At 42.0% G+C, this 24524-nt stretch overlaps 1 protein-coding gene and 1 long non-coding RNA gene across 3 annotated transcripts; one reads left to right on the top strand and one right to left on the bottom strand.

The window, feature by feature from the left end:
* Positions 1-9: 9 nt before the first annotated feature.
* Positions 10-23124, bottom strand: LOC147160584 (phosphatidylinositol-binding clathrin assembly protein-like). 2 transcript variants are annotated; one of them, XM_086097815.1, is made up of 19 exons: positions 22846-23124; positions 22403-22570; positions 13681-13823; positions 13271-13346; positions 12922-13024; positions 12256-12349; positions 12083-12194; positions 11704-11810; positions 7444-7529; positions 7116-7206; positions 6893-7023; positions 6282-6376; positions 6092-6205; positions 5993-6023; positions 5770-5911; positions 5639-5662; positions 5501-5557; positions 5310-5429; positions 10-4900 (listed from the first exon to the last, which is right to left on the bottom strand). In XM_086097815.1, the coding sequence occupies exons 2-19, from the start codon at positions 22530-22532 to the stop codon at positions 4886-4888; spliced, it is 1671 nt and encodes a 556-aa protein (XP_085953941.1). In that variant the 5' UTR covers positions 22533-22570; positions 22846-23124; the 3' UTR covers positions 10-4885. The 2 variants fall into 2 exon arrangements, with proteins under 2 accessions (XP_085953941.1, XP_085953940.1); XM_086097814.1 differs by having other exon boundaries at positions 22403-22690.
* On the top strand, positions 8806-12367 carry LOC147160585 (uncharacterized). The gene is made up of 3 exons (XR_015097344.1): positions 8806-9544; positions 11985-12030; positions 12112-12367. It is a non-coding gene; the product is annotated as an uncharacterized LOC147160585 (long non-coding RNA).
* Positions 23125-24524: the final 1400 nt, after the last annotated feature.

Consider the following 24524-nt stretch of genomic DNA (forward strand, 5'->3'; position numbering starts at 1 on the left):
ACTTGACAATTAAAGCATTAGATGACGATTTATTCCATTGCGTTCCAAATACATCAGCTCTCATTTCAAACCTGCCAAGTCCATTACTTTTTATGCAAATGAGAAGGGAGTCAAATTGAGTTTCATGCCCTCACAAACAAATGCAGATGTCAATGGAGACAGTCAAAGCAGTCGACACAGATGGTTATATATATACTGAGGTAATAATTCTAGGACATCAATGACAAAGCAGCATGAAGCTGCATGTAACAGCGTGTTAGGTTAGGACGTTTCTTACTTTCGTGCTTGTATTAGTAGACTCCGTTATGCAAAAACAATTGCCAACTGATAGATGATTGAGTTTCAACCTGAAATAACTCCTCTCTAGAGCTCAACCTAGCTACATCTGACCTTTGATTTGTGGCAATGCTGCATTAATGAAGCATTATATGTTTCCAGTGCTACCATTTTGTCTGTCGTGTGTGTGTGAAGATCAAAGTTGCCGTAACATTTTACAAGGTGTGTAGTCGCGTTTATTAAGCTGTGGAAAACCTCTTGCGGAACTGTATCTACATTTCTGGTGTCATTTGAAGTCGAACGCCTGCTATTTTTGCATTCATCCCCAATTTCTGAGGAAACTACCATTTGTAAAACTCCCAAATAGTTGCAGTGTGCTCCATCTAACAAACATGTAGCTCTTGTGTCTCTTACAGGAACTGTCAGAGCAGAGAAAAGGAACAAGAGAATAAACCCGACAAGGTAATCTGTGTTTTGTTACAAAAATAAAATGTATAGAGGCCCGCTAAGATCTGTACACTTGCATGACCTGCCGTGTTTGAAGTGTGTGCAAAGGTTCTGTTCACTTGTATGACCTGTATGAGCTATGCTTTGAAACTGAAAGTAACAGTTGAGGCTTCTCGTGCATCTTGCCCTGGTTTGATGCAATCAGGGCCAAGAGAGACAGGGAACATTTTAATATCAACTGATGGGCAAACAGACAGGACGAGACTGGGCAAAACACGTTAGATACACCGCACAATGTGGACCAGACTCAAAACACGTATTACAGTACTTTGACTTTCATCCGCAAAACCTCCATGTGCTGCTGCTGCTGCTGCTGCTGGCATTAGTATGAAAAAGGAGCGAGCGTTCAAACACACAAATATTAGAAAATAGCAAGGCTTTAATAAAGACTGCAATGTTAGCTAGCTACAATGGAAAGGAAAAAATTGGCATTCAAGGAGTTTTACAAAGACAGTAACTGGGTTTGAAGTTCTTTGTGGGTTTTCCTCTCGCACTCTTTGCATTTCATGCAAAGCAACCTTCAAACTGTTACAAACCACCTTACGTTGTAAAACTGTTGATTTATGAATGTCAATTAATGGAAAGTTTGAAAAAAGAAAGAAAAAAATCTTGTTCAAACACACACGAGTGAAAGTTCACACCATGGTCATGCTTTTACCGGGCACACAAGCCAATAAAAAGACGACACTTAATCATGCAAAACAACCCAAAAACTTTCATCTCCAAAATAAGCAAACAAAATAAAAACACACAAATGTTCAGAGTTCTGATCATCCGTTGATTTAGAAAAAGCTGCGCTTTTGATGATGACTTTGGTGCAAAAAATGTTCCTGCTTGGAAGAGGAAAGACCCAGTCTTGCCCTCTCCCTTGATGAAGACACTCTTGGTGTATAGACCAGTTGTGATAGTTGAACATAGACGACCCCTCTTCACCTTTTCCATCCGGACACAAACAAACGTGACTTAACATCGACCCCTAAATCCCACCAGGCCCCTGGACTATGACACCTTGGAAAAACACCACCATTCAAACACAGACACGGCAATACATTGGTCTCACATACAGTACGTCATCCAAACACGTCAAAAAACGCACATGAACAGATTCACCTATATACAGAGGACACACTAACAATCAGTCGCTGCTCGACTGAGACAAGCCCCTGGACCACAGTGATGAAATCGAGACAAAATAAGATTCTGTCCATATTTCAGGCCGGAGCGTCTTTCAATCTCACTCTGCTGGGAAGGTAATTGCACCCACGGGGAGGTTGACTTCAAGGATTTTGTTGTCGTCGTCACAGAGCGCGTTTTATACCTTGATGCCTCCGACCAAGGCGCTTTCCAAGTCACATGTATAGAAAAACAACCGCTGATCAATTATTGTCCCGGTCGACTGTACTGTACATCCCAGCAATGAGTTTTAGTTCTGTTCTATTTTTTTGTGCAGTCAAAAGATTTTGTGCTATAAAGATGATCGCTCATGACCTCGTTCACATTTAACGTCTCATTAAAGCCTCATCTCAGGCTGTCCAAACTCATCTCTCAGTGAGGGCTCTGATCGACAGGCCTTAGATGTGTCTCACTGACCTTTAGACGTTGTGCGCATTAATGTTAACGCTACGCTAACAAGCCTGTCTTCCACACTATGGTAATTACCCTTGTCTAATTTTTCCTGCCGTGTTGTTAAAACACAGTTTTTTCTTCCTTAGCATCAGAAGGGACATCATTACATACCTCTGGGGGCTTTTGACCTTTTCTGATTAGAGTCCGTCTAACTGGCTCTCAGTGCATTCGTCGATATATATAAAAAAAAAAGCGTTACTGTACATAATCCTGATGCGGACATGAGCGGTACGACAAGAAAGACACGACACTTGCATGATATTGCACAGCCGCAGAGCAGAGAACAAAAAGTAATAAAAGTTTAGGTTACAACTAAATTTTGCAGTTCCTGGGTGTGGCTCAAGTGCTTTTTGTCAGTCGTTCCAGTGCAGTTGGCAAACATGATCCCAACATCAGGTACCAAAAGAAACCTACCAGGTGCGTCTGAAGGGTTCCAGGACTGGTGCCATAAAAAATATATTTGAAGCCCAAAATGCAGAAAGTTGAACAAAACTCATAATGATTTTCTCCAAACATAACTACCACTGCATTTCAAACACACTAGCACCCTCAGAGAAAAGCCAAAAGCCATTTCACCCCGAGAAATAAACTCAGCAATGTCGTTTATGCAGTGCAATGGTCTCTACAGTATATTGAAGAGACTAAGCAGCCATTGCACATGTGCATACAACAACATTGGCAAATGGCTTTTTAGCATCCAGAGTCAGCGATTCATTCATTCATATTTCTAGAAGAAGGGACATTCCTTCAAGGACAACGACATCCAAATTCTGGATAGGGAGGTTCGAAAGAGTTGTAGAAAGATGAGCAGACTGCTTTGCCACACTGCGAGTGAACAATCAAATCGCACACAGGATGGTTGTTTCACGAATCACGCCTGGCAACAACACCCCATTGTTGATCCCCTCGGGTCAAACCCACTGAGGCATAAATAGGGAATCTCCACTCCCAAAAACTGAAGATGCCTTTTTTGGACCAAAGGTGATTTTCATCAGCAACAGTACACTTGCCTCGATTCAATCTTTGTGTATTACCGCGACATGGATGACTTCAAGGCTAAACTTGAATCTAGATGGTCAACCGGCACATCTACAAAGAGATCCCGTGGCGCCGTTTCCTTCGTTTAGTACGCAAGAAGCGACCCAGGATGCAGCAGAACAACTCGTGGCTGCTCACAGTGCCCTGAGCACCTGACAGTTCCTGGTAGCTGGAGTAACCTCTCTGCTCGCAAGACTTGGCTTCCTTCCAAGGTCAAAGCGGGGAATCAAGGACGTTTTGAATTTGTGGGCGACATCAAGTTGGTCGTGATAACGGATCTTTGGAGGATCCCAGAAGAACCCTTCCAGGGCTCATGGTAGAGAAAGAAGGGAAAGTGCCTTAGACTCGAGGGAGATTACCACAAAGAGGAAAACTTTTCTTTTAGATTTGAAATATTTTTGTGACACCAATCTTGGAACTTTTCTGACACTTTGTGTCAGTGAGGGTCCCGTTCGACAAACGTTAGAGGACCGTCTCATTGACTTTTAGACGTCCTATGCATACATCTTGGCCTTTTTCTTTCTCAGTACCAGAAAGGACATCACGACACATCCTTGGGGGGCCTTTGACCATTTTGAATGGGCGACCGTTAAACTGACGCTCAGTGCATTCTGTCTCCATACAAACGGTGTTACTGTACATAATTCTGATGCCACAAATGGGTTTTGCATGATATGCCACTGCCACAGGGGAGGAAATGTAAAGCAAGTAGTAGAAGCGCTTCGATTACATCCATATTTTGCAATTCCTGGGTGTGGCTCAGTGCGTTTTTGTCAGTAGTTTCAGTGCAGTTGGCAAACAAACACGGTCCTGACATCAGGTACCAAAAGAGAACATACGCACAAGCATGTCTCTCCCACTCCGATACCAAGTTAGTCTAATGTGTAGTTGGCAAACGAGAACAAATTCGGCTACAAAACATTAATGATGCGGAACACCGACATGTAAAAATGCGTACAAAAATTTGACGATATCCCGACATCAGGTTGATGGTTTGACCAATCGGTACAAGACGATAAAAATCTCTTGCGCGAACACACGCATACAGACACACACACCCTTGGCAAAGTTCACATGGAGTAAAGTGCCAGCACACGATCCAGTTTCTTTAACTCCAGGGCAAGGGAGGGTTGAATTGGAGGTCTAACCGGCGGGAAAATTTTGTCAAGAGGTGGCGATGGAGGTGCTTCAGTGGTCGTAGCGTCGTCACAGGTCGTTTTCGTTAAATCAAATGGCGTGAGTGGAATATCGGTGCTGAGCTTCTGGCGGTTTTTATTTTTGGGGGACCGGATGGAGAGCGATGATATCCGAGGAGAGCGAGTGTTGGTTCCTTCCCCTCCCACTTTGTCCCCACTTCTCTTCTTCCGCCATCCTTCTGTTGTCTTCACTCTTCCTCTGTGGCGCTCTCAGCTCTGCTGCCATGGTTACAGCATCGTCTCTACATGAAGTGCATCTGCCAACAAAAGACGGAGATGGATTTGAGGGTAAGCCAGTTCAACACTTCATCAAATGTTGAGGTATCTATTGATGGGACTGTTTTTCCCCCCCAGCAATGTCTGGATAAAGCAGCCTCAAGCTTATCTATTAATGTGGTTGTAGTGCTGTTGGTTTGTCAGCAGGATGAGCAAAAACTACAGCACCTAAACAATTAGCAATTGGAGGCAATAGAATTTTGTTGCAAATCCAGAAAAAACAGGGGATGCCAACTGTGGGCCTGTGAAATCCTTTGAGACTCTTCTGATGAATCTGTGATTGGCTGCCAACCAGTCCAGGGATTACCTTGGACTGGTAAACAGGACTGAGAATCTTACGATTGTGAGGTACATTTGCTAACCACAACTGGATGTGACACTGTTCAGTACCTGCGTCCCCGGGATGGGTCCGAAAGGATTGGTGGGTCTCAGGACCGGCTGGTTGTACATAACAGGCTGCGGGGGCATCATGGGAACACCCCCCATCTGATGGCTCATCTGAGGGTGGAGCTGTTGAAAGAGTGGGCATGGTGAGGTGAATTTTTGTTTTATGTCTGATCATTGTTGATTCTCTCCTTTACCATTCCATAGACAGGCACTTGGGGGGTCGTCATAGGAAAAGCTACTGGAGCTGGAGCCTGTAAGGAAAGAACATTGATCCCCAGTAAATATAAAGGCAGATACAAAAGATAGAATGGTAAAGTGTGTTGAGTACTTACATAGCCGGTATAGATCACCCCATTCTTTGGAGAGAAAAAGACAAAATACAGTTTTATTGTGACTCTAAAGTACAAAGTCCTCATTATTTTTTTTCAAATGGACAAAGGTAAACCAAGCCTTTCTGTGTTACCATCTGAGGGACGGGCATAGGAGCTGGGGCCATGGGATGGGGCGAGTGAGTCCAGTTTGTGCTGGTGCATACAGTTTTTGTCTGCCAGCCGCTCCCCCCTGTCGGCTTCTTCTCCACCAGCTGACTCCACTGCAGCTCAGGCCTGATGCGCACACACATGCAATTAAGAATCCTACGAATCATTAAAAGCAGCCTGTTGGCCCAGTTTTTAACGCCACCTCACCTTTTGGCTTGCGTCCCCCCAAACTGCAAGTCTAAGAGAAGTCAAGCAAATTAGCTCCAAGTAAGCAACCGCCATGTTAAGTCATTAGCTAATACTCACTCCCGACAAGGTTGGCTAATGAAGAGTCTAAATCGTTGGGGAGCATCTTCCCAGAGTGCAACGGGGCTCCGGGGTTGTGAATCTGAGCGTGCGGGGCCGGCTTCAGCAAGTCACCTAAGGACTCAACATGAATGTCATAAGAAAAGTATTCTTTCTGTTGGTATTGTTGCACTGTACATCTGCACTGTACCTCCCCAGGCGGTGTTGTTGGGAACAGTGTGTGTGGTCTGAAGGGGGGCGAAGTGAGGCTGCAGGGTGAACAGCTCGCTGGGCAAGTTTGGCACACTGAAGGAAGGAACAAAAGCGTTTACAATTCTGAGCTTCTGAGTACCGTTCCTCGATTCAAAAACTGTGGGTTGACCGAAACAACAAGAAGGCGGATACAAGCCACCAAATGAAATGAGTTTCTTCTACAGGGTGTCTGGCAGAGATGGGAAATCTAGGTTCAGAAAGTAAAAACTCTGCCACAGGTGCTTCTAGTCAACCGGCAGATTGTTTACTTGCCGGTTTTCTAGAAGACCAGTACCTGTGGCTAAAGCCAAACTGTGGTAGTGTTTTTATTTTCTGCACCTGGATTTGCCATTTCTGATGTACAGGTTCTTCGAGATTAGGAAAGATGGTTGGTCATCCGGGAGAGCCTAAGACTTAGAACTGCTGCTTTTCTGCATTGAGAGCAACCGTCTGAGGTGACTTGGACATCTGGTTAAGATGGTTCCCCTAAGCTTACCTAGTGAGACCTTCTAGGCATGAATCGTAAATCCGAACAAGAGGTTGATCAATGTCCTTCTCATAGGAACTCACTGGCTGACGGCTACAAGGGGCGAGCTGGAGAACAGGTCCGTGGCTCCTCCGCTGCTGTTGGCACTACCCACCGACTGAGTGCCGGGCGACACATTGGGCGTCTGGATGTCAATCATCTTATGAGTGTCGTCCTGCACGTATGAGATGGCGATCAGGGCGATTGCTATCGTGCGCATGCCGATTGAGTGAGAGAGCTAAACTGAAAAAGTTGAACATGTCTCGCCTTGTGTTGCTGCAGTCTGTTGCCCTCCGTCTTATCGTCCATTCGACTGAGGGAGATGGCGGTGGTGGAGAGGGATGACACCGTGCTGGATCTTACAGTATGGGACACACACACACAGAACAGTGGCATCTTGACTTACAAGTTCAACTTGTGCCATGACTGAGATTGTAACTCAATTTACTCGCATCTGAAATTATCAGTGAGACCTGCGTTTGTGAACCTGTCTGGACTGCGAGTATACGAGATTTAGCAGACTTCCAAGCAAAAGTCTTACCGCGCTGCCCCTAGTGTGCACGCTTGAGTCTCGGCATTATTTCTGTGCGTGTACCTGCTGGCAGCGGAGAGGTCTTTGAGCTTCCGACCCTCCAGGGAAGCTAAATGTTGCTCCAAAGCCTCCAGGAGCGAGCTGGGAGCCTGAGGAGGGAAGTTGGGAGGTTGAAAGTAGGGAAGCGACAAATTAGAATTGGCAGCGAAAGCAAGTTCAAAATAGGACATTGTCACTCCTGTTTGTCCTTATACTGCTCATCACGCACACTCACACACAAAGCAGCAGATCACCCTCGAATTGAAAACGTATCTACTCTTAAGACAGCTGATTTTTGTTGTTGTTGGTTTCATCAGGTTTGGTTGTCCGGCATGCACAGATCAGCTCCGTCATGCAGGTTCACAACTATCACACCTCTGATCCATGCAGACTGCCAGCAACAAGGTCCTTTATGATCAACACAAGCACCACACCAATCACAGTCCAGAACATCAAGAGTTATCCCTTGGATTCCACTGTCAAATCAAATCGACATACGGTTCGCTCTTTCACTGGGAAAGTGCAACAATTTGAGAACACCGGAAACCAAGGAAGTAAACTCCGGAATGAAAAGGTCTGGTGAAAAAAACTGTATGCACACTGAGCGACTGGCCTGCACAAAAACAAGGATGGCTGCTTGTTTGGGACTACATGTGATACCTGTGATCTTTTCCTCCAGACTTGTTTTCATTTCATCACTTGAGAACACACACACAAACGACAGGCAAAGAAAAAAATGTTGTGTACTTATTTTTAAAGGGGAAGGGGGAAACGACAGTAACGTGAATTCTGGATGTCCTTCTCCAGAGAATACGCTATGGAAGTTTCAAAGTAAAAACAGACACATACAGTATCTAGTGCTCAGTTGAGGCGTGTCGTTGAATTGGCGCGTATAAGGTCTTCATAAGCGCTACAAACACGGCAGTGTGCTTTGAAACGTGATCACCTCCCAATTTCTTGAAAGCGTAAATAAATCCAAATGGCCTTTGGCTGTGATGTGTAGTGTTGATGAGGACGTTATGTGCGCCTGTCCAAGGAATAATTGCAGAAACCTACGTCATTAAAACCATTCGCTGCTCTCCCCACAGCTAATGCAAAAGTGACCTGTTTCTCAAATGGACTCACTTGTGTGTTGTTGAACCATAAAACATGTCGACGTATCATAAACCCTGCTGATGGAAAAATTCACCATATGGGCTAAAGTATTGACACTCGCCAGTTTTGTTTTTTTCACTCATTGGATTGATTGTAGATATAGCAGGATGATGTTTTAAGTATATGTCCACAATATGATTACAGTACGTTTTTTGTTGACTGACTGGGAGATGCCACATGCTTCTTCTACTCACTGGCAAAGTTTATCTACTCTAAATGTTCGCTCTTTTTTTTTCTTTTTTTTTTAAAGTAGTCCTTAAAAACGTCCTGTTATAGAAATGGTGACATATGAGAACAAATTAGTCATTTGTACTTGTTCACAATAATAAAATTATAACTGTTTGTAGGTACAACTGCTAACACAAGCAGCCTGAATTACTGTAAAGTGTATTTATCGTCAAACAAACATACAGTATCCTATAAATAATGTTGTAAAACAATAATGACCAAAAAATACTGAAAAACAGTTACTAATAGACCTCAATATTGTTTTAGGCCAAATGTTAAACTATTTGTCCCCATTGTTGCATTTTAACTAGGTCGATTAAATTTTTTAATCGTAATTAATCACATGACTTCAATAGTTAACTCACGATTAATCGCAAATTTTATATCTGTCTCATCAGTCCTCATGCAAAAGTACCGATACCTGGCTGTACTTGCCAATCCCTACAATAAAATAGCCTTTTTTTCCTCTTCTATTTTGACTAGCTCTATGGCTATAGCTATATGTTGTCAATACTTTTGTCCATATGGTACCTTCAAAAAAAAAAGTTACTTCACACCACAAAGTGACTGTAATTTTCTCTGAAATGATTTCTCCCATGATCGTGTGTAAATTCTCTCTTTTTTGTGTGCTTTCTCTTCTCTCAAGAAGTGAGTTGAAATGTTCAAGGGGGAGCAAAAAGGACACGTGGAAGGAGAAGTGAAGAAGAGAGAGGGCCAGCTGCAATGTGGACAGGTCTGTAGGGTGAGTAGGGAACGGGAGCGCTTTCGAATGAAGCATTATGGGATCAACTGGATGGATTTTTCAACGCTGCTGGATTGGCGGCTTGAGATGAGATGTGGACTGACCTGTTTGAGATCGGGGCTGTCGCCCTGATCTATCCCAACTTGCTGTGTTCACAAAAAAAGGAGGGAGGGAGGGGAGGAAGGAGGGAAGGAGGGAGGAAGGGAGGCAAAATAAAAAATGAACCAAATGTAACAAAATGAGGGTAAAACAAACAGACTGCAGTTTTGTTTTTTTAAAGGAGAGTGGGGAGGGATAAAGGTGTGCAGAGGAGGAAGAGGAGGAGGAGGGAGAAAGAAGAATCAAACCCGAGCATTCATTACTCCATGCAGAGGCTGAAACAAATAGAAGACAACACGGGAGGAAGTGGGGAGGGCGCATGCACACGCCTACAAACACCTATATATACACGCACACACACACACACGCACACACAATAATAAATGTGCACATACACACTGCTGCAAGGCGAGACAACAGGTCACGTGACATCAACTAATGTTGACTTTGAACGCAAAAAGAGGAGGGAAGGAAACACGCATACACACACATCCAAGACATGATTGGCTCCTTCAAGTCAACGTTAGTCTGCTTCCCAAACCTTCTTTTCCAAATGGGAGCAACAAGCAAGCGGTGAGGATGCCGTCGAAAGCGCCGTGACTAACTACCGCTTAAGTGGCAAGTTGCCAAAGAGAAAGACAGAAGGAGAGGGAAGGCAAAGAGACTCGGGGATGCGGCGCAGGCTTTTTAAACAGGCTTGCCCCAGTGGACATGCCTCTGACTCAGCTGTTAATATTCTCGATATATATATATATATATATATATATATATATATATATATATATATATATATATATATATATATATATATATATATATATATATATATATATATATATATATATATATTAGTGCTGTCAAAATTAAAGTGTTAACTAATTTAACTTAAAAAATGATCGCATTAATCATGTATTAACGCAGATTGATCATATTATGAATTGTGATCGCAGATGATCCTTTAAGCTGACAGCGGATGGTTACGTTTAAGGTAGCACATGTTGTGATTTGAGCAATGAGCATAACAACATGCATTAAAGTAAAGCATTTAATAAAAGTTTGCGTATATGACATTCAGAATATTTGTTCATGTCAAACTACTGGGGTCTTATTGTTGTGAATTTTAAATGATGCAAGTAATGAACTTATTTAGAGAAAGCGGAGGTTGAGAGAGTGCAGTGGATCCAAAAATGTTGAAGACGTCCTCATAACATTAAATGTTGAAAGAATTCAAACATAACAGGTGCTTTTCAAATTTGGCGGGCCAAAAATATTGATAAAAAGCTTTAATTAAGTGATTATCGTGATTAATAAAAAAAATAAAAATGCTATTAATCAGATTTTTTAAATATATATAGTTTGACAGCTATATATACATATATATATGTGTATATATATATATATTTATATATCCGTGTCATAAAGTAGTCTTCCAATTTAAAGCGGTTTCGATTTCAATTTTAATTCACGCATATTCAAATGAGTGATTTTCCATATCAATCCTAGCAAAGGTTCCAACCTTTTTAATGGCGACACCGAATGTGCGTAACCGACACTGACAGCAGCGAGACGCTCTTGCCAGTTGCGTTCGCACTGCTGTCCATGTCAACAGAGAAGGATGCAGCAGAGATGAAGTGAAGTGACACGACTAAGGATGGCAATCGATAAGAATGTACAGTCTCTGATTCCATTATTGATACCGCTTATTGATCCCATTCTCTTATAGATTCTTAAAGTAGGTCATGCAGTCTCTGAATCTACAAACGATCGATTTATTTTCCCACTTCCTTTTCCACGTTTACTTTTCATCTGGCTCAGGAAGTTGAATTTAGATCAACATTAATATTCAAAATGTTTGCGTTATACTCATGCGGATGCCCCATGACTGGATTTGCCTTGGACCCCCAAATAACTAACGCTGCCCCCTGCAGGACAATCCAGGAACTCAGAAGAGAACCTTGGAGTTGAAAGCAAATGTAAAGTGACACGCCCGCCTTCTCCTCCTCTTCCATTCCCAAACTCCGACCTCGGAGGACCCCGCCCCGCCCCGCCCCAAACGTTACCTCAGCCACTTTGAGAAACTCGGACAGTTTGGTCATCCTGTTGAGGAAGATCTTGTAGAGCTCCAGTGCTTCTTTGCACTGGTTCTTCTTCATGTCAAAGTACTTCTCTGTGTAGGGAGGGTCACAATATCAGCACTGTCACATGATGTCATCATGAAAGGTTAGGAGACATTGTGCATTTTTTTAACCACAATTTCAAACTCTTCCCAGGTGTCTGTTACAGGATTTCATCAAATCAAGGGCCAACACCGTAATCCTGTAATTTTTTCTTTTTTTTCAAGGTGGAAAAGCATTGTCTGGCTTCAGGTTCGACACAAACTTGCGCAGGTTGTACCTAATGTATTGGCCACACTCCATGCATCCTGTGTGTACTTTTTACCCAGCATGCTGATGACTCCCTCGTTGTAGGCGGCGAACAACCGTATGGAATCTTTGAAGAGCAGCATGAAGGCAGTGTTGATGACGCCGTTGCTCAGCTCGTTGGAGTTGGGCTGCGGGAACGCAAATGGTGAGGCCCGATGATGACGCCGCCGTTTTTACATCAAGCGCTACCTGGAAATCCAGCAGTGCGTCCAGTTGGTTCTGAATGATCGGCAGCATCTTAATCAGCTTGTCGGTGTTCATGGTGCGCATCACGCCGTCGGCCCTGGTAACACACACACACACACACACACACACACACACACACACATAAACACACGCTAGCTTGCATACAGTTCGTTATCATTAAAGTTGACAAAGCCTATTTTGAGGCGGTGCTCCTTTCTTTTGTAAATGAGCCACTGCTCACCCCGCCTTCCCCATTGCAGGGCCAATCCCAGTACAGCTTTTGTTACCATGACAACTGGGGACGAGAGCTAGGGGCTGCGACTATGCAAGCCAGCAACTAATAGCCCAAAGTAGAAAGAAAAAAGTCAGCCCCCATGAAGAGTAAAATAATGGATTGTATTTTCACTCATGAATGCAGCACTTCATCTTCAAGCAGATGATAGCTATTATTTTAAAATCTCTCGACGGGAACTTGATCAATTACAGTATTTTCATTATTATATTTTCGCTCGTGGATGCAGCACTTCTTTACCAAGCTACTGAATGACAGCGTCATTTCATGTTCATGGCTGATCAAAAACTCCAGACAGGAAGTACGCACACACACTGACCTCCACTGATGTTAACGTAGCATACGTTCATGATTGTGCTTGTATGTAAGTGTATTACCCTCGCTTCATCTTGGTGAAGTCCACCGCTGCTAACCGGAACGACATGGCTTTTTCGTTCAGGTAGCGACTGTAGCGTCGGATGAAGGTGGACATGTTGTATCCTGAAAGGAGTAACGGGTGGGGGTTAGTGTTAGAAAACAAACACCAAACTCACCCAAGCGCTGCACCCCATTTCTGTGTATCCCTTGCTTAAGTCTAACCAAATACCCCTGATTGATTAGATGTGTCCCAATACTTTTGCCCACTCGCTGCAGACTTATTGACAGCGTTCCAGTGCCGGGAAAAGACAGGAAGTCATTCAATGAGGCTCGAACAGCTCTGCTGAGTCAAAGGGGGTCATAAATCACCTTGTAGCGCGGCCTTATCTAGAAAGTTGTTGAGGTTGAAGAGCGTGTTTCTGGAGGCGACGTACTGCATCAGTCTCTGCGGGGACAAAGAGAGACACCAGAGTCGACCACGTGCTCGTGTTCCGCGTCGTTACGTCTGTCTGCGGCAGACGTTTATGAGCGAGAGCTATCATTTGTCCACATAAAGACCTCAACTCTTCTCAATGACTTTTAAGGATGTGGACCTCATAAAAGACTCTCTATGTAAAGTTGGCACCAATACGCTAAGAATTCTTGCTCCAGCAAATACAACATCTGCATTCATTAACCCTGCAGTCTCATTATTTGGAATAGCATAGCTGTCATATAATTTTAGTGTAAAGAAAATACAGTATTATTAACATGTTGCGTGTATGCGTGTGTGTCCTGACCTCGTTGCCGTACATCATGAGGTGATGCGTGGCGATAAGCGCCTTGAAGACCACGATCCAGCTGTTGCTGGCTGTGCGCTCCAGCAGCGTGTCGGCCAGGTGAGGGATGCTGACGTTCAGCTCGTTGGTGCAGTGGATTAGGTCTTCGTTATGGAATACAACAAGAACCCAATAAGCCTTGATTTGTGCAACAATGGGGACATTTTGCTTCACAACAGAAATAGAAGCACACAAGAATGATAAAAATGCAAACATGTTTGGTATGTAGGGGAGACCGGGGCTAGTATCACTTAGTTGTTATACTTTTATATATTTCTTGGAATCATTACATCATATATAAAACAAAATCTATACCAGATGAAAGACAAAAGTATTGGGTATATTTTTTGTATTCATGTCCTTTTCATACTTTGTGTCAGTTATAAGCCATCAAATAGAGGGAGTGAACATGTGACATGTTGCCCCACCAATGGGTAGGTTGTCACACTATATGGGGTAAGATGTCACATTGGATTTCGCAACTAATAAAACAAGGACAAAATTATCCTTCTCCTGTTTTGGTTTGTTTGTTTTTACAGCCAGATAAATTGTTTAGCATTGATTTTGAAAATGTACCATAGTCGTTGAACAAGCTTTAACATAAAATATTATTAAATAGATTAAAGTTCTTAGGAACTGCTGGCAAATAGGTCAAAGCTCTCAGCCTCAAATGCATGTTTTGCCACCCTTAAACTGGAAATTTGAGATTAAATTGAAATGATAAATAAATTAAGTATTTTGGTTAATTGAAGGATGGTTCATCAAGAAACTTAAACCAGTCCTGAAATGTGGGCATACTGTAGTTCCAACAACTGGAAAATCCATTTTTTTAAACAATGAAACAAAACCTGGCAAACTAATTTCCTCACTCGTCAGACTCATCATCTAAAGAACAATTCTGGCATGCGTAAACACAGTTGCCAGAGGTGCATTTTTTATTGGCCCATTCTTTGCATATGTGACAACAAACCCCAAAATGACTGAGACAGGTTGCCCCAAACTACCATGTTGGCTAATACTTGCTCTAGTTTAAAGTTAGCTTAAAACAGAGCAGTGACTGAGGCATGACAAGATGCCCGAATCTCTCCTCTAACGAGTACACATGATTTTCTGCTAGAATTTGTCTATGTACGACGCCTGTTTCAAAATATAGCTGAACATTTTTACTCTGGGTTGTGCAAAACAGATAACTGGCATTTATGTCAGCTCACAATGTGCTATTCTCTTCTCAGATAATACACAACCCCTGACCATTTATACGAAGAAAACTAATATTCTAGTTTTTCATTGCGCCCTCTGGTAGAGAAGAAAATTGCAATGTGACGACTTACCCGTGATACAACTAGCCCTGGTCTCACCTGCATATTTACATCATCAGGCAGTGAATGTAACATAAAAATATAAATGGATATCCATAATTAGTCTACTGCTTATACACGGTAAAGATAACGGATTACAAATAGATGACTAATACGATGAATGTAAATTCTTGCAAGAATAGTCAGTAGCATCAAAACTATATAATATGCATCAGCAACCAATCTGATACTTATATGTTTATGGATAACTTCTACAACATTTGAAAGATTTGTTAGAAGCAATTTATGAAGTATAAAATATACATATAAAGTCTATTGATTACTAGCGATGTACAGATAACTGATACAAATAGCAACAGGAATGTGAACAGCAACTGTAATAGTCAGCAACATTGCATGTTGCATAAAAATATATCAGTCACTAGTTTACTTAGGGTGACCAAATGTCCTCTTTTGTCCGGACGTGTCTAAATTATTTTATTTTATTTTGCATCCTTTCCGGGCGTCCGGACGGGTTTTTATAAATTCATGAAAATATCTGTTTTTCATTGTGAGGCAAATGAGAGGTGGAGTGCCGCAACTGGTAAAACGCAGACTGTTCTCAAGTTGATCGCGAGGAGTGTAGGGAAAAAAGAAAGCCGGGTTTTGTGTGCGCACGTTATATTAAAAAAAAAAAGTTGTTTTTTATAGAAAAAAGTAGGTCAGCATTTGACATACTTTCACGTACTTTTTTTGTTTCAGTTCTTTACCATTCAAATACTGGCTAAAGGTTGGGCTTACAACATTGTGTCATTATTTATTCATTTGTCAAGTAAGTCTTCAAAAGTTATGTATTTTGTTTTTTTATTTTCTACCCATACAGAGCAGGCATATGTTAACATAATTCAAATGCATGGCATCTTTGAGTAAACTTGGAGTAGCGTATCATTCAAGTATCTTGAGGAGTGTCATCGTTTTTTGGAATTGAAAATATGGTCACCCTAGTTTACTACTTGCTTATATACAGTACAGTATACACAGTAAATAATGTGTAGCCTACAATAGAAAGCAACAAGAATAGTTGGTAGCTGCATTGTCTATAACAACAACAAAGAAGCATTGTGAGAAGGTAAAAATGGACATGCGGAGATTAACGAGTACTGGAAATGAGCGCGGCTGACATTTACGAGCCTTTAAGCTCCACCTCTTTACTTACTGTTAGCCACTGTGGAGGAGATAAATGGCTTGCGTGCCAAAGTCATCATTTATGAGGGGAGCTCGGTGATGTATACGTCCATATGGGTTCAATACAAGAAGACAGATAGATGAGCAAATGATTGTTCAACAATAGTCGAGGTACGGGCGGAGGGATCGGAGCTGCTGGACAAATTCATTGGCTGGCCGTGACTCCGCAGCACGTCAATAGAAAATCTCAGCACAAGATGGAGAGTTACATTATAAAGTCAACCCAGCGGCGGCACTCAATCGACATGCCTACACGCATAAAGTGAGCAAATGAATAGGCCTGCGATGAATAATTAACCTCATTTTTTCTCCCCTCCCATGGAGATGAAAAAGAACAAAACCCGAGTTGACTCCCCATGTTTCGCCCTCCCGAGACGTCCATCCGGCGTATGTACGCAAATGCAAAATGATGGAATGTATGCCTTCGACGAGCTTATTCCGATGCTGCTCCTCATAGAAATGCACTTGCGCTTACATTTAAGTGGGGCACATACATCCTGACAATCATACCAAATATGAACACTTCCTCTCGTTTTAAAAGGGATTTTCCTTCATTTGCTTGCAAACAAGTCAGGCCGATAACTGTAAATGTTAAAACATGTTTCATATTGATGCAAAACTCGTGTGCATGTTCAAGTTGTGATCGCAATCACCGAAAACTGCATCCTGTCCCACAAACTCGATGTCTCTTACTGTACCAGACTGATGGAAAATTACAAGAAGAAACACAGAAGCTAGGCTAACTGCTAGCTTCTTTCTATCTGTCTATCCAACCATCCATCCACCCAACGGTGAGTACACAAGTTCAATATTTACCGTTCACCATGGTTTAAGTGTGGCTTTGTTACATCCCATTCGCCATTCACACCGTGAACGGATCTGTTTTCCTTATTTATATTATCACATATTTAAAACAAACAAACATCTGCTTCAGGAAAGGCCATGATAGCATCATCTGTCAAGCCACCAGTGTACAGTATTCCGCTTTCGCCATAAAAAGTCAATTTTCTGTCATTTGTCCTCTTTAAATATCATTTCGATATCGTTCATTGACATGGAAATTGAGACAATGTTTGATGTACAGTATCTATTCAAATGACAACATCCAGCTGTATGTGCGACATCACGCTGTGTCACTGCGGGCCCGATGACACGTTGCGTCAGATCACGCTCGCGTCCGCGGCTTAACGAAATCCCATTTAGTCGGCGTGGCGTGCTCATCATTCGCCACGCTTTGTAAATAGTTCCCAGGGTTTAAATAGTCACAGAGTCTGCCCCCCCCCCCCCCATCTCTCTTTGTCAAGGTCACGACATCAAGACGGCGCTGATGAGAGCCAGCTTCCACCGGGTTAATGAGCAGCAAAGCATGCAGGGAGAACAATGAATCACCGCTTTAGTGCAATATGTCACACGGCCTGGCCAGGGTGGATCCATAACATTTGGACTGTTTTGCTTTTTCTTTAGCAGTTTTTACATCTTAACTCTCAGGTCTTTTATAAAAGTTTCACCTTATTTGGGGCCATTTTGGGACCCTTCAAATGTCAGTTTGTTTGCACTAATCTACATGTAAAATGGCATAAAATGTTTTTCGATTAAATCTCACAACAATTTTTACCCCCTTATATTTTAAATGCTGTCATGAAAGGTAGATTCCACTTCTTATTAAAATCAAAATTGCATCATTTATTTTCTCTATTGTTGTGCAGTAAACTTTTAAAAATCTATTTCAGGAATTATTAATATTACATGAAATTGCTACCATGTCCTAAAAAAATATTGATGAATGATATAATTTGCAACACAACTTAACCCATAAATTATTTTTAAATGTTGAGTCTATAATAAACCCAATTTTACCCTATTCAAGCCAGCAAATAACAAATGTAGTTTTCATGCCAGAAGTGGCCACGATATATAAAAAATTTACCATTTGAAGTTGGAAATGACTAAATCATAAAATAACAAATTCCCAAGCATTAACAGAGCTAAAATGGTTCAACAAAGATGTAAAGTGGACACAAATGGCCAGCATAGAAGCCGAAGGGTTGAATCTTAAATAAGGACTCTTAACACAAGGATATAAACTGGACGTTACATCATTCAGTATAGTTGCTAACAGCTAATTAGCATCTAGTCACAGTGCTAGCTTCCTGGCCTTCAACAAGTAGTGTTGAGAGACCAAAAGAATACAAGCTGGAAATTAGTGATGATTGTGTGGCTCAACTGAACTCTAGACTGTGTATTAGTCAACACTGTTGTTGAATACTATGCTAACATACATTAGCTGCTAGCAAGCAATTAACCACCTAAATTCCATGCGTGTTTCCGGCACTTGATTGTTACTAAATTCTTTATTGTTGCTCGCTTTAACACTTTATTTTTACGTTACATTTGTTTTGCCTTTCCTTTGTCTTTTTTGTGACACCCTTTCCAAAATGTAATGTAATTGTAGAAGAATATACTACAGTACTAAAAGTGAGGCTGAAGAGACTGAGTGCTAGCCACTAGCTAGCTGCGCTGCCATTTGTTATCCAGGGTTGAATTTTCCTGTCACCTTTACACTACATTAGTGGTTCCATTCTTTCTACGCTTGTATTAATGGCGTTGACATTTTAATTGTCCTTTAAAAAAAAAAAAGGCCTACAATGTTTTTCCCCTGGAAATTAAATCTACTGCAGTGGTTTTGGGATGTTAGAAAAAGGCCCTTGCAAGTACAGTATATACAAACTTGCTAACAACTAGTCCATCGTGCTGGCTGGAATAGTGTTTTATTGTTTCAGTATTAGAGTGGCTACTGATTTTTTTACCCTTGTACGTCCGTTAAGAACATTAAAACCTTGCTCAGAACATTGCTTGTACAGTTAATAAAAAAAACGTTCCGCTGCATTGTTTGCACTCATCTGCAGCAAAGGGATGTTTTTTAATCCCCCTCGACAAGAAGCCTGCGTCTCATTATTTTCATCCCCATTGATTCCGTTCCATTTGCAGGCGATTCTTTAGCAGAAGCAAGTACGCGTCTCCTCTTTATGATCCCATTTAACGAGGCGAGCTGAGCGGGAGCAGACTCGTCTCATGAATTGTTGCTCAAAGACACAAAGACTGCCTCGAGTCGTCGGGGGGCTTCCTTTTTATCCTGCGTGATGTACGGCGGCCCGTCGAGGGGCTCGAACCCACGCAGTCGGTTCTCGGCAAACACACCTCTTCCCCCGTGTCCTTGCCTGACCTTAAAAGCTCGTCTAAATGGCTGAAATGGAAACGGGGAAACAAAAGAGTGTGTTGAGCCAAGCGTGCAGTCCCTACTTAAAGCTTCTAAAGCCGCTAATGGTCAGAATTAGTCCGATCACAAGCCACAAAGCTCATGTAGCCTCTTGCCGGCTCATTCAATCAGAAAATGGCCACGTTTCCAAACGTTTGGACGCCGCCCCGGTGATGAAACGTCCTCTGAAAAGCTCCTTATGGCTGCGGTGACATTTACTGGTTTGAAGGTGGATGGCCTTGCGTTGTTTAGTAACTGCAGTGCTACTAAGGTAGCGGTCGCAACAGCAATAAAGGACCCAATCCAATGAGCGTAAAGCACAGTGGAAATTCATCTCATTACAGATGGAATAGAAACATTTACTACCTGCTCCATTTTTCTATCTTGTCACTGGACACAACATTAGGTACACCTTCCGGTTCCTTTTTTGTGTCGTTATTGCACAGGACAAACTCAAATAAATAAACGCTGTGTCTCAATTAGTGGCCAGGTGCTCCTTCCGCGCAAGGCAAATAAAAGCCTCCCTCAAATAGACCCCTCCCCTCAAATTAGTGTTGAAGAATTGTTGGCACACAATATAGTTAATTGCCGTCCCCATTGGAATTGGGTTGCTAACCAAAACAGCAGCACTATTCTAATCATATCACACGGACTAATAAACGCCTCCTTCGAACAAAAATAAATCAATTGTAACTACAATTCTCACATTTAGTAGACACTATTGTTCACACACAAAATAGTTAACTGGTTAAGCCCATTGCCACTCTACTGGTAACCAAAACAGAAGCACACGTCTCGCAGAAAAATAAACGCCTCCCTCCATATAGCAATGCCAGTTCGTAGACGCTGTACTTCAGACACAAAGGACTTGTAACATTTGAATTTCATCATTAACCATAACAACAGCACATATCAAATCATGCCTTTCAGACAAATACTGTAAGCACTCCCCTAAAATAGACACCTCCTTTTTCACAACATAATTTTTTTTTTTGGGGGGGGGGGGGGCACACAAACTAGTTAACTGCTGAGCCCATTTGAACTCTGCTAACCAAAACAGCAGCACAGACCCATGCCTCCCTTTTCCTTTTTTTTAGAAAAAAAGTAGTTATAATGATCTCTAAATTATTATCTTGATTCATAATACCGATTTGTTGACTGTTGATCTTACCAGAACATCACCAAAGCATGTTTTTCCAAAGATAGATAAATGCCTTCCTTGAATGCCTTCCCAATCAAGCAAAAAAGGAGGTAGTAAATGTAATTACCAGTTCATAGACAAAATTGAGCCCATTTAAACTCTGTTGCTAGCCAAAACAGACAAGACTAGATTAAAGAGTCATGTCTCTTAGGAGAAAAAATGCCTCCCTCAAATAGATTTAAAAAAATGAAGTGGTGCTTAATGCAATGATCACACATGCAAAGTACTTCACAGCTGAGTCAATTTAAACTCTGTTGCTAACCAAAACAGTATCACTGAAGCATGTCTTTCAAACATGGATAAATGCCTCCCTCCAATTTTCACCTCCCTTTTCCCATCAGGAAAGAAAAAGGACTAGTTAGCCATTTTAGTTCAGAGACATTATTGTTGACACACATTATACTGTCGTTAACCAAAACAGCAACACAATTCTAAGACAAATAAAACGTCTCATCAACTCGACACCGCCCTTTTCCCATATAAAAGAAGTTGTAATTGTAATCATCATCATTCTCAGACGCTATTGTTAACACACAATGTAAATTCACTGCTGAGCCCATGTTGCTAACCAAAACAGCAGTATATACCAATGATTTCATGAATTGAACATTCACACCACTGGACAAATCGAAACCTGACATTATGTTTTATAAAGTGGGAGATTCAAACCCAGATCTCCTGATTGTGAGGCAGACATGCCCCATTAGTACGCAGTGATTCCATGTGTCTTTTCTGTTTATCGTGCTGCTGCTTCTCGTGTGGCCTGCCTTGGCCACTGGGACGCAGAATAATGCACTCATACATGTTGTGTGTCAAAATTATTATTTTTCTGTTGTTGTGAGCTAGCTTCAAATGAATCACCACTTGGGGGGGAATTGAGCAATTGTGGAACTGTGATGCCTTCGCCTATGGGAAAGGAGAGCCACCGTCGTCTATGCAATCCTGCCAGTTATTTATTGAACAGGACAAACAGTCAATGGCAAAAATACAAAATGACAACACGCAAGGAGCTGCTTTGGGTGCATGTGATCACATGCATCAAGCCACGCCCCCTCAAGGCACATACACTCAAGTACTACTGCACGTGCTTTAATTATGTTGTAAAAACCTGTCTTTTTTTTTTACATTCTCCTGTTTTTTTTAGGATACAGTACAGTGTAAAATTGTATTTTATTTTTTTCTGAACCGATTCCTGAAATTTCAATTCATGTCAATGGAAAAAACGGATTTGCTCCGTTTGCCTTGTTTTTTTTCTTGTTTTTTTTTTTAAACCGGTTGTGATCAATCCTACGTATGCACTTCATCCATCACATGCAATCGTTTATTGCCGGGCCAAAAAAAAAGAGACTCTTAACCTAATAATCCACACACAAGCACACACGGATGCATGCATAGGCAATTAGTAGTGTGCAGATAAGGACACCACACACACACATACGTAAATGATAGTAATGCACCAGTGGACAGTCAACTTGAATGTGAAGGAGAGAAAATGCTGCAGGACTTGATGATATTGCATTTAGGCCTCCGTGTAAATCCTCACACATCACATTTAGTGGATGGATGGTATCTAATTAAAAGATACACACGAAGGGCGAAAGGCGTGTGCGTGCGCGTGTGTAAAGTGCGCGTGCACTGATGGCATTTGTGTGCGTGTGTGAGTGCGTGTGTGTTTTCACCTACAGTCAAGGTGCTTCTTCTTGGGTCCGCTCACTTCGTGCGTCGTGGCCTTGCAAACGGCTTTGCTAATGGCCGAGCCGCTCATGCTGTGCTGCGCGGCGGCGATCCGGTCCGTCAGAGTCGGCCCGGACATGGTGGAAGAGGAGGAGGAGGAGCGGCTTCGGATGGAGCCTGGAGGAGGTGACGGGGATGGGGGTGAGGGGGGCGGGGGGAGTAGTAGTAGAGGACGATCAAAATGTCTTTAGTGGAGGGGAGGAGGAGAGTGATGCCCTCTGCGAGGATCGGCCGTCTCTGCTCGGGGAGGATGATGAGAAGCAGGAGGAAGAGCAGCGACGAGTCATACGTTCGGTTTAAGAAAAAAATAGAAAGAAAGGAAAAACTACATTCGCCTTAATAGTAAGGCATTGGGATGCGGAAATGAAACAAAGCTGAGCACCGGAACGTACCGAGTGTCCCTGAACGCGCCTCGGCTGATGCTGATGAGAGTGCGAATAAGGCTCGCGGAGAAAAAAAGAAGAATCACCAAACGAACGCAAAATCGTCCATGATTCAACTGTCCTCCGTCCAAATTGGACAAAAGGACATTCTTCTTCGCGTGTCCTCTCAACGTCTCCCCGCGTGCACAACGTTCGCGTCCTGCAGCCGCCGCTCTTCTTACAAAAGCCTGAATTCCTCTATAGAGGTCGCCCCATAGGTTGGGGATGCGCGTGCGTGTTTGCGCGCGCGTGTCAGTCAAACTTGTGTGCAAAATGGCAGTGCGATGAATCAGGTGACTCAGGAAGGAGTCTGAGATTGGGCCACTCGTCGAATCAGGGGAGGGAATCTTAAAGCACAAGAGAAGAAACAAAAAAAGTATTTATTATTTTTAAGGCATCGGCTGGTTCATCATCATCATCTCAGTGCACCCGGCCAATGAAATAGGGACACGAGGGGTCATTTTTGGTAGTGCAGACTGCAGTAATGTAATATAAAAATAAATAAATAAATAAAACGTAAAATTCACAATTAGGCTACATCGATGTAATGTTAGTTGACAAGCACCCCCCCCCCCCCGTTTTATACTGTATGTAGATCATATCTAATAATGTCGTTTACAACAAATATAATAACAACATTCAAATGAAATTTCTAAATTACTTTTCCGTGTGGGTAGCCTATATTTTGCATGAAAACATGTCACAAATACGTCCGAAAAACACTTGGCGAATGTTTTGAATTTGAACCCAAACGCAAATGTCATCAGAGTCTGTTTACCTTGCTGCTGATTTGTTTAGCAACAAGCTCCAAATGGGCTCAACTCTGCGACTAATAGGGAGAGCGACCATTTCAAGAGATTGCGCAGGTGTACCTAACGAAGTGTCCGGTGGGTGTGCTTCCGCAGTCATCACAACTTGTGGGGAAAAAAACAATGGCGGCAACAGAAGTAGAGCAGCATTAAGTCGATTGGGTTGCATGTGCAATGCGGCGCGTCGACTGAACACTTACCAGTGTGTTGCATCACAAGGATCAAATAGTATGAGTCAATAGAATCAGCATGCCATTAAGACACAGTGAATTATTCTCATTGTAAAAGAACACTTTGATATGACTTAACACTAAGGCAGACATGTTCCATAATAAAAAGCATTCAGTTATCCAATCCAATTGTATTTATAAGGCATACATTTTAAAAACAACACAGCCGACCAAAGTGCTCTACACAAATTAAGAAAAAAGCGCAAAACAGGCAACAACTAAAATGAGTAAAAATAATTAAATAATGAAAGATAAAAGGCATAAAAAAGTTAGTAAAAACTATAAAATAATCTGTGTTAAGGTGTGCAACCAGGGCAAACCATCCACATTGTTTAATTTGAGCAACAACAAAAATCGTTGTTTTTTAAATTAATTTATTTTACATTTTGCATTTGACTCCACAACAATCTCGTGAATCCGGGGGGGAGGGTGGGGTGCTTAGGTAAAGTGAACACGTTCTGGAGCATTTTATAGAACCCTGAAACACTTTCTCACCTTTTTTGACTTGATATCTGAAATATATAAATAATATAATATATTGATTATTAAATAATATAATATAAAACATTATTACTTGAGGGTGAACATATGGGTTTAAAAGCTTGAAGGA

This window comes from Leptonotus elevatus, chromosome 16 (assembly GCF_054856555.1).
Source record: "Leptonotus elevatus isolate MCC_2025b chromosome 16, RoL_Lele_1.0, whole genome shotgun sequence".
Lineage (NCBI taxonomy): Eukaryota > Metazoa > Chordata > Actinopteri > Syngnathiformes > Syngnathidae > Leptonotus > Leptonotus elevatus.

What these genes read in the sequence shown, in the direction of transcription:
- LOC147160584 (XM_086097815.1), bottom strand. Translation starts at nt 22,532, where the DNA reads ATGTCCGGGCCGACTCTGACGGACCGGATCGCCGCCGCGCAGCACAGC. An exon ending in AGTTTCTCAAAGTGGCTGAG is followed by an intron (nt 7,530 to 11,703) that starts GTAACGTTTGGG and finishes TTCCCTCCTCAG; the next exon opens with GCTCCCAGCTCGCTCCTGGA. An exon ending in ATTAGCCAACCTTGTCGGGA is followed by an intron (nt 6,024 to 6,091) that starts GTGAGTATTAGC and finishes GACTTCTCTTAG; the next exon opens with ACTTGCAGTTTGGGGGGACG.